At 36.9% G+C, this 13,476-nt stretch overlaps 2 protein-coding genes across 8 annotated transcripts in view; one reads left to right on the forward strand and one right to left on the reverse strand.

The window, feature by feature from the left end:
• Positions 1 to 4,072, forward strand: part of LOC115214260 — a 73,070-nt gene extending 68,998 nt beyond the window's left edge. For all 5 annotated transcript variants that reach the window (XM_036504879.1, XM_036504880.1, XM_036504882.1 and 2 more), the window contains 2 exons: positions 2,763 to 2,874; positions 3,866 to 4,072. In XM_036504879.1, coding sequence (XP_036360772.1) covers positions 2,763 to 2,874; positions 3,866 to 3,983 — 230 coding nt within the window. In that variant the 3' untranslated portion in view covers positions 3,984 to 4,072. The remainder of the gene's footprint in view (positions 1 to 2,762; positions 2,875 to 3,865) is intronic.
• Positions 4,073 to 4,260: 188 nt separating this feature from the next.
• The window catches only part of LOC115213850 (motile sperm domain-containing protein 1), a 95,669-nt gene continuing 86,453 nt past the window's right edge, over positions 4,261 to 13,476 (reverse strand). For all 3 annotated transcript variants that reach the window (XM_036504885.1, XM_029782788.2, XM_036504886.1), the window contains 4 exons: positions 11,910 to 12,007; positions 8,636 to 8,761; positions 7,017 to 7,178; positions 4,261 to 4,967 (listed from right to left, as the gene is read on the reverse strand). In XM_036504885.1, coding sequence (XP_036360778.1) covers positions 4,930 to 4,967; positions 7,017 to 7,178; positions 8,636 to 8,761; positions 11,910 to 12,007 — 424 coding nt within the window. In that variant the 3' untranslated portion in view covers positions 4,261 to 4,929. The remainder of the gene's footprint in view (positions 4,968 to 7,016; positions 7,179 to 8,635; positions 8,762 to 11,909; positions 12,008 to 13,476) is intronic.

The raw sequence follows: 13,476 nt of genomic DNA on the forward strand, positions 1-13,476 counted from the left end.
ATATATGTTTGTATATATATGTTATATATATATGTATATATATATACTAGCAGTATCGCCCGGCGTTGCTGGGTTTGTAAGGGAAATAGCTATATAAGCATTTTTAGAGAGTTATAGTCAAAAAATAGCCAAAAAATGCATTAAAAATGTAAAAAAAAAATCATGGTAAATTTTTTTTTTTAATCGTTCACTCATCGTAGACATTTTTAGAGAGTTACTTCCCTTATATAATAGCGGAAAAAATGCATCAAAATGGGGAAAAAAATGATGGCAATTTTTTTTTTAATCGTAGACACGCGCTAATACCCAGAACGGCTCGATATGAAGCACGACTATAAGGTACCCGGTTTTGGTTAAACTGCACCGCAAAATGTGGGAGCAGTTAGGAATCTAAATCGTAGGAGACAGACATACAACTTGACTTTTATATATAAAGATATATATATGTATTTATATATATATTTACGTATTTATATATGTGTGTATATATATATATATATATATATATACCGATTCTATGACAGACTACCCTATTACAGACTACCTCGTTGACAAATGACAGTGACTTTCTTCGTGGCAGGTGACTTCAATGGACATGTTGGATGGCATGTCGGGGGCTACGGTTTTGGTTCTTGCAATGAGGGGGGAACCAGGCTGCTGGAGTTCTGTGATGCAAATGACCTTATGATTTTCAATACCAACTTCAGGAAACCCACCTCTCACCTAGCGTTCTGACAGACACACTACCCAGATCGACTACATCCTCGCCAGAAAGAAGGAAAGAGGGCTGCTTATAAATGCCAAAACCTTCCCAGGCGAGGAATGTACTCTTCAACATAGATTAGTAGTTAGCGACTTCAGGATCAGGGCCAAATGGCTGCCCAGAAGAAGACCAGCTTGGAGGAGAAGAATCTGGAAACTTAAAGATCCTGTAAATGGACGGAGATTTAGAGAAGTTCTACTCGAAGCTTTCGCCGAAATAGAAGGGGATATAGCATCACATAATGTGGAAGCCAACTGGAGGTTTCTACGGGACAATCTGCTGAGAGCCACTGACCAGATCTGTGGATGGAGCAAAGTCCCATCTCGACCCAAAATAACGTGGTGGTGGAACAATGTTGTAGACAGGGCTATTAGAGACAAGAGACAGGCTTGGAAGGACTGGAGGAAAGGTGGTAGTAGGGAATTGTATCAGACTGCGAAAAGAGAAGCTAGGAAACAGGTATATTTAGCTAGAGGGGAAGCAGATAAGAAAAAATTTGTCAATGTTCTATGCCGTGAGGACCAAAGACTTGAGGTGTTTCGTGTTGCAAGACAGTGTGTGAGAGAGAATCGTGATGTGGAAGCATGAAGACAGGGAAAGCCCCATGCCCATCAGGAATTACTGCTGAGATGCTCAAAATATCTGGCAGTGTCGGCTATAGCCTAGTCACCCGTATAGTTAACCAGGTGATACACGAAGGAGTCATACCCAATGACTGGTGTAGTAGCATAATAGTCAACTGCTACAAAGGTAAAGGTGACGCCCTAGATACAAGTAATTACAGAGGTATCAAGCTGTTGGATCAGGTAATGAAGATTACGGAAAGGGTCATAGCCCAACTGATTAGAGAGAGAGTCAACCTAGACGAGATGCAGTTTGGTTTCGTGCCAGGGAAAAGCACCACTGATGCCATATTTATGGTGAGACAGCTGCAGGAGAAATACCTAGCTAAAGATAAAACTCTGTACCTGGCTTTCGTTGTAGTAACATCCTTTTATTTATACGATTTTTTCATTTCATGTTTATTTCATTCATTGTTTGCAATGTTCTCTCTCTCTCTCTCACACACACACACACACACACACACAGCAAATCTGCTTAATTGAAATCTATATGTTGCTTTGAGGGGAAGGTAAAACAGTTTGCTGCTTCTCCCTCTGTTGTTGGACTACTGTGATGTTTGTTTAAAAAAGAGAGATTATGACTGATAAAATATTGAAAGCAATATTTACTAAGCAAGTGAGCACTATCATACAAAGAAATAATTATACGTAAATTATTAAAATTATTAGAATTGGGAATCAGGTGGTTAGTAGAAAACCACCCAGAAGGCGGTCTTTCTGCTAGTGCTCTAATGTCTTTATATGTGAATATATAGTTTGCCTACTAAACCCATTCACCAAGGCTATAGTAGAATCAGTTGCCACACAGATATGGGCTGCATATAGCCATTTTAACCCTTTAGTGTTCAGCTTACTCTATCAAAGGTAATACTTTTTTTTAATTCAAATTGTTTTGAATAGATTATGTCTTATCTCACATCCTTGAGGGTTCAATGTGATTATTTATTTTTAGAATGTTAGTGTAAGTTAGGTGTGAGAGGTTAGATATGGCCATTTTCAAGAATCTAAAACATGTAGAATGCTTGAGCTGGATTTGACCAGTTTGAATGTTAATGGGTTAAATTGTTAATGTTGCTAACTTACTTGCATTGTTGTATATTTGTATATACGTATACACTTGCCTGGATGCCATGTGTTGGTTGTGAGCATGCATCAGTTTTGGAAGTGAGGTCGTTCATTTAAGTCTTGCCTAGTCATGGGGGGAAATATTTCATTGTTTGCAAAATGGTGTGGTTGACAACAGGAAAGGCATCCAGCCATAGAACTGCTGCTTCAACATATAACCCATGCAAAAGTGAATGTAAAACGATGATGATGAGTCTTGTTAAATTTAATGTTAGGCCTTTTTTTTTCTCTGCTTTTTTTCTTTTTGGCAGGTGAAGAGAAAGTATGTTCTCGGATATTGTATATAGAAGGATACTTTAAACATTTCAGTTTATTGCAGCTGTCAGATTTCTTTGATGGCAAAATTCTTTTGAAGAAAGACAGGTCAGTTTCTCTCTCTCTCTCTCTCTCTCTAAGTAGACACACTTGTTTTGAATTAGTCATTATTTAAAGTTGCTGGCAAGAATAGAAATTCAGTATCAGGTAAATGAAGTATAAATTGTGGTATTATTTAATGGAGGTGATGGACTACACTTCAGCTCTTGCTGGAATGGGACTAGACGACACTTCAGCTATTGTGGAAGTTAGGCTAGAATTCACCATACCAGCAGCAGCTCCAGTACAGAATGTAATATTTTCAGGTATAGTTTGCTATAAAACTGTTGGAATACTTGAAAGTATATGAAGGGCAGTATCTTGTTAATGGTGTTGGTGGTGATTGTTTAGCTCCAAGTTAGACTTATTTGAACAGACCTATGATCAAAAATGTTCTAACTGAATGTGTTATCTTTTTTTTAACTTTGGCCATCAAGGATTTCATAATCCAATGTTTCTTTCCATTTTTTAACATAGCCCAATCTGATATTGGATTTGTCTATTTTCAACTGGTCAAGCAAGGACAAAGATAACATTTATTCCTTAACATTTGGGTTTAAAGTTGTTGGCTATTTCATTAACCCTCTCCTGATTTTTTTTTATATTTATACCTTGTGTAAAATATTTGGTAAACTATCCAACCCACCTGAGCGCAGAAGTGGACATTAAATTAGGATGCTTGAACTTGTATTACATTTTGATTATGCGTATCAGTTGCTAAGTAGAGCACTTCGTACCAGACTGGAATTTATTTTTCAACCATGTACACACTGAGCAACATATTCAATAATGATCTGAGCCTAAATCAATCAAAATATAGTGTTGGTTTAAATAATAATTAATGGTCCAGAAAATTATAACCAGTGTTATTTCTCTGTTCTGAGTTTAGATCCTGTGAGAGCTGACTTTACCTGTTGTTTCTCGGGGATCTATAATATATTTTAGTTATCTGCTTACCTAGTGCCAATGAAAGTTATAATTCTGACATTTCTATTTGCAGATATATAGTCGTGAAGTTTAAAGATATCAAGACGTCTAAGAAATATTTTACACAATTAATGAAATTAACTAACAATAATGAAATTGTGACAGTAAAATATCTCCCTAAATGCAAATGAAGGGCACAGTAAGAACCCTGTAATATTTGATGCAATAATTGATGACATTGTAAAAAAAATTTCAATTGAGTAAAAGATTTATTCCAGAACTGTATTTGTCGTTTTCAAAATTTTTATGTTACTGTTGTGTTTCAAGAATTAGAATTTTTTTGTTCAAGGAATCTCCTGTTGCCAAATTTGGTTTTGCAACTGAATTGTGGCTTATTTTAGATGTTAGAAAAGGAGCAAGGTTTTTAGTGTTAAGCTTTTTGACTTGATGAAGAAGAAAAAGCAAGAATTTGTTGTATTCAGTTTATTAACTTTTGTACATATAACACCAGAAAGAATATAAAATGTAGTTACAGTTTTTCATGGGCTGGAGGTGACACACAACAAACAATATCGAACAAATAACTGTTATAAATTTACAGTGGACAAGGTAAAAAAAAAAAAATCAGTATGATTCCATAAAGTAAATAATTTAGCAAGCTTCAAGACCTATGTCCCTTTCATGAAACAATAATGTTATAGATTACATAGGTGGAGAGTAAAACCTTGCATATATATTGAAAAAGTTTTTTACATCGGCACAAGTGGATTGGTATTTTATCAATCCTGGAAGGATTTGATTTCTGTACAATGAAAATAGTAAGCTGAAGCATTTAACTGGAAATGATACATATTGCATTTAAAATTGTTGATAAATTTTGAATCATTGATAAATTGTTTTTTTTTCTTTTGTATAAACGTAATTTGAAAAATATAAGTTTATTTAGACATTACATTTTCAAATCAAATTTTTATAAGGAATAGTTTGATATGATGCCAGAAGTGTTGCTATCTTGCTTCACAAATAAATATAAAGTACGCAGTTATATATTACAGCTGTAGGTTGGATTTTTTATTTTCTCTAAAACTAATTTGTCTGCATTCCATGAATTCTTTGAACACAAAAGAACTTCAAAAGTTAAGAATATGATTTCAACAGAATCATTGTGATGGCACCTGGAAATAAGCAAAAACAAAACAGTTGGCTATCTCAGGAAAAATACATGAGTAGGATGATTGATAGATTCACACAACTATGCTTAGCATGAAAATACTGAAAAATGAAATAAAGAAAACTACATCTAGCCAGATGTTCTTATTTCTACCCAACTTTCATTAATATGAAACCTCACAAAAATGTGCTGTTTTGTAGAATAAGGTTTGGTCATGGGCTTGGAAAGAATGGAAATTATAAAAATGTTTAATTAAGGAAAACAAAATACTGTTAAAAAAGACTTTAGGTCACACCGAAAGCTCATCTGTACACTTGGCTCTACATCAAACCTTCTCCTTCCCAATTAATTAACAGTAGAGAAAAGGATTACTGAATATTGTATGACGACATATTTAACGTTTTGAAACTATTGTGAAACAATTTTTATGAGGTGTCAATGAAATGCTTTGAAGACTGGAAGAAAATCAAGAGCTCTAAACCAGATATTTTGTTACACTGATTCAGATCTAAAGCTTCATCTTTTTGAGATTTGAAGTTGCTACAATGTGTGAAAACATGTAAGATGGTTGTACAGGCAAGAGTGTGGTAAAAAGTTTGCTTCCAAGCCACATGGTTCCAGATGAGTCTCACTGCATGGCACCTTGGGCAAGTGTCTCCTCAGGCCAACCAAAGCCTTTTGAGTGGATTTGGTAGATGGAAACTGAAAGAAGCCTGTTGTATATGTTTATAGCTCTGCTGGGGACCCATCACACCCTTCCCAAGGAGACATATTCCAAAAGAGGAGTTGCTTTAGTCTGCCAAACATTGATCATATCCCGAGAGGGTAGGAGGTTGCCCATTTGTGGATCCACAAGGAGACAGCCTAGATCTTATTAGATTGGGACATTAAGGATGATGTCAAAAAGTTATAGGTAAAATGCATTCTTGGCATCAAGAGTCGGAGGATAAGTGGAAATGCCGAAGATGAACTTTGTGAGTAGAGTTGCTCATTGATCACAGATAGATTTAATTAATGATTGTGCATGATTTTAAGATTTGACAGTAAACCTAATACTGGGTCCTTCTTTTTCCTTGATGTTTCCCTTTCCTAAAAAAAAAAATATATCCCATACCTGCCTCTTTGAAAGTCGTGTTTTATTCAGTGCAGCAATACTAACATTGAATCTTGCAAGTTCTTTTGAGATGAGGGCAGTTGGTCAGTCGGAGTTGTCAGTTTTGCTTAGGCCTTAATATTTCAGCTGGTTCCAAATTTAGTGTTACAACCACATGAAGGGTAGCCCACTGAGTGCTGCTACCCAACCATGAAGGGAAAGTGACTTACAATGTTTAGCTCTCTTTTTATTGGGCCTTCTCTCTTTTGGGTAGCCTGCCCAGACAAGAGTTCTCCCATTATCCTTATCCCAGTGGACTTTTAAAATTATTGTATTTAATAATGTGATTGCCTGATAAGTGGTAGGTCATGTGGGTCCTGTTACTGGGCTTTTTCCTTTGTAATCAGTATTTATATTTATCTACATTATGAATGTTGACCATCAACCTCACCTTGTTTGGTAAACTAAATAAATATTTTGATTCGTGGTCCACTAAATATAACAAAATCACAAATTTGTATTACTAAAATTAGAATTTCTAACATCTCAAATGAAACAAAACTTGCAATTCATTATATTACATCACTTGGACAAAATACCCAACTCTTGCTAGTCCAGTCTACTAGGCTGTAAAAATGCTCAGCTGTACATAGCAAGGAGTACTAAAATTTATGAAACTTTTTTAGACAGATGAACTCCCTTGTTTAGTATGTCCTAGGTGCACTATATCCAAAAATATCCCCAGACAGTTAAGTGACATAGTAGAAGAGTCAAATTACAATCTACTATCTGAAAGAAAGATATGACATAGTTGTCCTAAATATACTGTCTAAAAATGGGGAGTAAAATGAAATATCACGACAGGAACATTTGCTTGATCAGGGCTCATCTGATCCTTAACAATGCATAAACTTAAGTATTCCATAAATTAAAATAATTGTATATAAAGTCGATACATACCAAGAACATAAGCTGCCACACACTTTTGATTGACCGTAACTCTGAGAAAGGATGGCACCATAGTATCTGGGGTAGTGCCTTCATTAGGTAGCATTAAGACGGCTATACAAATCATACTAAGACTTATAAGGAACATACTGGGCCATTTTGTTAAGGTTTGATCTTGAAAAAGAAATTGGAAGAAACCAGTTATTTTAGAATATTAAATTTTTAAGTCAGTGTTATAAAATATAGATAAGTAAAGAACGGTATGAAAATGATACTTGAATTAAGTGCCGTTGTAGTTGTGTGGTAAGAAACTTGCTTCCCAAATACATGGCTCCAAATTCAGTCCCACTGTGTCCTCTACTATAGCCTCAGGCTGAGCAAAGGTTTGAGAGTAGATTTGGTAGACGGAAACTGAAAGAAGCCCATCATATATATGCATATATATCTTTGTTTGTCCCCCACCACTGCTTGACATCCAGTGTTGGTTTACTTATGTCCCCATAACAGTTTGGCAGAGAGACTGATAGAATAATTACTATGCTTTAGATATAAAAAAGTACTGGGGTCAATTCATTCAACTAGAAATTCTTCAAGGTATTGCCTCAACATGGCTGCAGGCTAATGACTGAAACAAGTAAAAGATATAAAAGAGTTGTATTAAAAACTGAAATGGATTCTTTCTGAATTGAACCTGCATCACATAATTTGCTTCTTAGGAGGAATTAACCACTGATCAGGTCAGGTATGGAAGCATGCGCTGTTGCAGCATATTGCTCCATCTACCATTTGTTGATATTTGTTTGGGTTTTCACAGGGATGCCTGTGAAGAGTATCCAGGCAGCTCCTGTCTCTGCAATGCCCATCACCCCAGATCCTCAGAGAAAAGAATATGCTACATAGACTCAAATTCAGAAAATTGGGCAGTGTGACCAAATAGTCTGAGCTGTTATACAGGTAACAACACATGCATCCCGGTTTCTGAGTATAATCATATCCAATTAACTGCTACTCAATGACAATTACATAACAATCTTAACCTAAAAACTACTGAGATCAACACTGGTACTACTTTCCTGTCACATTTACAGTGCTGTGAAGATATAAATAAGTGGAAGTTATGAATATTTTGTTCTCTTTTTTCATCAAAAATACTGAAACTTCTGAGGGTTTTCTCAGATTTTGGTATCCAAGTGGACAAAAGCTGACCAAATCCTTGTGAATAGATTTAGTAGATGGAAATAAAGAAGACCATCGTGCATGTGTGTGCTTGTCTAGGCATAATGAAAGTCACCCTCATATAAGCAGTGTCCCTCTTTTCTAGTCTTCCATGAAAATGTCCTGTCATGAGGAAGTATCAACTTGTTTGAAAACAAGTGAGGGTTGACAAAAGGAAGGGTATGCAGCCATGAAAAAAACCTGACTCGTGCAAACACGGAAAGTGGACTTTAAACTGATGATGATGATGGCCTCTGCAATTAACTATCTCCTATATTTTTCTCTAACTCATAAATGAACTAGGCTCTCGGCTATGAACAATGTGCAAAAGCAGGTGTTGGAATACCAGCAAAATATCATAATTTCCTTTTTTTAAAACAAAAATATAACAAAGTACAATTATAAAACATACTGACCATCAGTGACAAGACGTTGCTTTAATTCTACTTTCCCACCATTTGGTAAAGCCTGGAAATTGTCTTCTAATCTGGAGCCAAGGGAAACTCGAGTTGAATAGAGAGTGGCTGAGATCTCACGTTTTCCTAAAAGCAGCATGAAGTTAGAAGTGTGTATGCAGGCAATCATATAGGGATAGACAATATGTGGTGCAGAATGAAGGCTAATATGTTTATCAATATCAATAATTTTTTACAAGAATCATAATTTCTAAGGCCAGGACATATTATCTGACATGGACTTATCAAACCTGGTAGGGTGAAAGGCAAAGAACTTGAGAATACAAAAGGATGTAAATACTGGAAGGCATCGAGTTCAGTGTTGCATCACCATTAATAATTGTACTAAATTTTGACACATGGCCAGCAGTTTTAGTAGAGGAAGTTAGTTATACTGACACTGAAAGGATGGATGAAATGCAAAATCAACCTTGGTGGAATTCAAAGTTAAGACAAAGAAGTATACTGCTGGCCATATGTCAAAATTTAATGGTGATGCAACACTGAATCAGCTGGACTCAATGCCTTCCAGTATTTACATCCTTTTGTATTCTCAAGTTCTTTGCCTTTCACCCTACCAGATTTGATAAATCCATGTCAGATAATATGTCCTGGCCTTAGAAATTGATTACAAAAAGGCTTTTGACAGCATACTGCACTCATGGATTCTGAAACTTCTGGACACCTTCAAAATTTCTCCAATAATTCCAAACTTTCTGAAACATATGTTGTGGAACATGAATCTCCAATCATCATTCTAATAGAGAACTAGGTTCAAACAATATTAACATCAACTTTGACATTTTCCAAGGTGACTTGCTTTCTCCTCTAATTTTTTGCATGGCTCTAACAGCCCTTACAAATGAACTTAACAGAACAAGGTATGGTTATAAAACTGACAACAAAATAAGCCATGTTTTATATGGGTGACTTAAAACTATAGAGGCAAAACAATGTAACAGCATTCAGGTTGGTGTTTGGTCCTGATAGGTGATTAACTGTTATAAAGGAACTTCAGCAAAAATAAACCTATAAATACCTAGCAATAAATGAGGGCTCTGGCATTCAGCATGCAAACATGAAAGAGAAAATGAAGAAGGAATGTTATAGGAGAGTACGAGCAATCTGAGCTGAATGCACATAACAAGGCATTCGCCACAAATTCCTTAGTAGTCCTAGTTTTTACTTTAGCTTCAATGTACTGAATTGGAATACAAGTAAAATAAAGAAAATTGATAAAAAAATCAGTAAGTTGCTGATGCACAACCTAAAAGCAGACATGGATCATCTTTACTTTTCCAGAGTTCAAAGATGTCAAAGCTTGATCCAGTTTGAACTTTCTTATAAAACCACAACGGGACTGACCAAATATCTTGAAACAACTGACTTGTCGAAAATCATGAGAGGCATAAGAAGCTTCATTCCATCTTGAAGGAGAGCAAACAATTTACTACTGATTTCATGAATGATATTCAGGCTGGAGAGCCTGGAGGAAATGTGGCAACTATTGTTGCAAAAGAAGTAAAATTAATGGAAAAGTGTACATGAACAATTGGCTGTTAGGTGAGAGCAGCAGAAAATCTGCATGGCAAATATGTGGCTTGTAGCCAACCAGCTGATGTAGACTAGTAGCACACTCATTGGTACCTACAAAGGTTTCATTTTAGCTGTTCAAGATCAACGCTCATTGACTTGGAACTACCAAGCCATTGTGATGAAAAATGGAGTAGGTCCAAAGTGCCAATCCTGCAATGAAGAAATTGAAACAGAAGACCACTCATTCTCTGGGTAAAGTTTTAATACCAGTAGAGTATAAATCAAGACATGACAGAGTTGGCTTATAAAATCAAAACTGTTGACAAGTGGTATAAGCATCACTCTAAGACTGTAACTGTGGGATAAAATGTAGTGATTCTTTGGGATGTTCCTATACATACAGACACAACCATCAAAGTAAATAAAACAGATAATGTTGTAAAAGACCAAAATAATAAAGACAAGTATCCCTTGTAGCAAAAAGAATTTGACAAGCTCAGGAAATAGAAATATTTGTTCATCGAAACTGAAAAAATGTGGCATCTCAAGGTGGTCACTAATACCAGTGATTGCTGGGGCACTTGGAATGATTGAAAATGGAACTGAAAATTATTTTAAAATGGTTTACCATCTCTGCAAGAAGTGCAAAAGCATTATCGCTGTGAGAATGATAACCTTCTATGTAAATGTTATTTTATTTTTTACATAACTTTATTTTTGATTTTGTAACAATGGGTGTAGGTAGAAACTCCATAAGATGTACCTAGTGTAAGTTATGGACACATAAGGGGTGCAGCAATATCAAAGGAAGGCTAACTGGGAGGATAGCTTTTGTATGTGGCAGATGCTCAGGAGCTATAAATAACACAGAAAATCTGCAGAGAACAGCTTCTGTCACATTCCATGGAAAAAAACTGGAAGTAGTTGATAGCTTCTGTTACCTAGGGGACCAAGTCAGTAACAAGGGTGGATGCTCTGAAAGTGTAGCTGCTAGAATAAGAATAGCCTGGGCAAAGTTCAGAGAGCTCCCACCTTTCCTAGTGACAAAGGGCCTCTTACTCAGAGTAAAAGGTAGACTGTATGACGCATGTGAGCGAACAGCCATGCTACATGGGCTGTGACTGCTGAGGACATGCATAAGCTTACAAGGAATGAAGCCAGTATGCTCCACTGGATGTGTATTGTCAGTGTGCATACACGACAGTGTAAGTGCCCTGAGAGAAAAGTTGGATTTAAGAAGCATCGGATGTGACATGCAAGAGAGACGACTGCGCTGGTATGGTCATGTGTTGCTAATGAATGTGGACAGCTGTGTGAAAATGTGTCACACCTTAGCAGTTGAGGGAACTTGTGGAAGAGGTAGACCCAGGAAAACCTGGGATGAGGTGGTGAAGCACGACCTTCAAACATTGGGCCTTACCAAGGCAATGACTAGTGACCGGGACCTTTGGAAATATGCTATGCTTGAAGAGACCTGACAAGCCAAGTGAGACCATAGCGCATGGCCTTTCCCAGTGGGTGTAACCAGCCCAGTTATGAATATCTCATATTCATTGGACAATAAACCTTGCTTGTACTTTCTAGTGTTTTATTGATCCTGAAATAATGATGGTTTTTAACATTAGCACAGGACCATTTGTGCCAACATTAGAAATCAATCAACAAAAAATTAATATTGATAAAGAAAGGCATTATTTACCCAATGTTTTCCGGTTTTTTCCATGATGATAAATATGAATAAGGAATTTATCTTTAACCTCGTCATTTGACTTAATTAACTGCCGATGCTTGACAACTCTGAAATATATTATGTTTAGTAGTTTTTGTAAATTTAAATTCAAATAAAGTTTGAAAATTTGAGTTTTAAAAAATGGGCAGGGTTCTCCAAAAATATGATTTCCTAGACAACTGATTTGATCATTAGAGTGTATATTTCTAATACTCATAATTCAAAGAATGCTTCAAGTTATATGATTGTTTTTATTATCAAGTGTTTAATCAACATGACACAGACTAGACTCAAATTACAAACTTTAATTAGGTCCTTTAATTAGGAATCGTTTTGCTGAGATGCGATTTAATTTCAAATCAGACCATGGCAATGAACTCCTGAAATGGCCATAGTTATGGAATTTGACTAAACCTTCTTTGAAACTCTCTTATGTTCCTTGGATACCAGGAACCTTGTTTACGGGCTCTACTGAGGCGCGGACATTCCATCTGGCTGCTGACAGAGCTCGGCGTGACAACATTATCAACTTTAGAACACGTCCTGGCCTACCACCCGATGTACGCCCAAAGATAAGATCCGTGGCTTCCCTAAATCGCAACTCTGTGCCACGGGAGAGTTTTAGCCTCCGCAATGATGGGCAGATCTGGAAATTCGTCAACTGAGCAGACTACACCCACAACAACAACTGGCAATGCAAAAATCTTGGGAAACTAACCAAGAACAATCAGCCATCCCCTGTATATCATCATCTGAAATCCAGATATAAACTGCTGTCCTTGAATGCCCGTAGTTTATGCAACAAGGTGCATCTTTTTGTCTCCTACGTCAAAAGTATCAACCCAGATTTCATCACAGTCACGGAAACGTGGGCACACTCTGCACTCTGTGATGGAGTTTTCAGCATAGCCGGCTACAACCTGTTCCGCAAAGACCGCATTAATCGCCGTGGAGGGGGTGTGATGATTTATGTTCGATCAAGTCTATCGGCAATCCCCTGTGATGATTTGAACCAATCTCAGCAGGAGGTATTTTTCTGCAATGTACACATGGCCATGTCAACACTTCTGCTCGGAGTCGTTTACCGTCCTCCAAATTATCGCCAAGACGCACAGCTTTTTGATATCCTCAGGGCGGCTGATATGAAAACAGCCACATATGTGTATGTTGCGGGGGACTTCAATTTCCCTGAGATTGACTGGGAGGCCTTCCGTTGGCCGCAAAGTGCAGACGATTTCCTTGAACTGGTGCTGAATTCGAATTGGTCCCAAGTTGTTACCCCCCCCCCCCCACAAGGGGTAACAACACTTTGGATCTGCTACTTACCGCTTCTCCTGAAACAATCATTAATGTCGCTACCGAAGAACCTTTGGGTGACTCTGATCATTCCATGATTATGGCCGACTTGTCTCTGATTGGTTGTAACAAAAAACACAACCATCTTCAGATTGCCCGCTTTGACTGGAATAAAGCAAACTGGAGCTCTTATTGTACTGAGCTGCAACGCCCAAACTGGCGCGAATTTTATGCCTCTGGA

Source organism: Octopus sinensis, linkage group LG7, assembly GCF_006345805.1.
Source record: "Octopus sinensis linkage group LG7, ASM634580v1, whole genome shotgun sequence".
Classification (NCBI taxonomy): domain Eukaryota; kingdom Metazoa; phylum Mollusca; class Cephalopoda; order Octopoda; family Octopodidae; genus Octopus; species Octopus sinensis.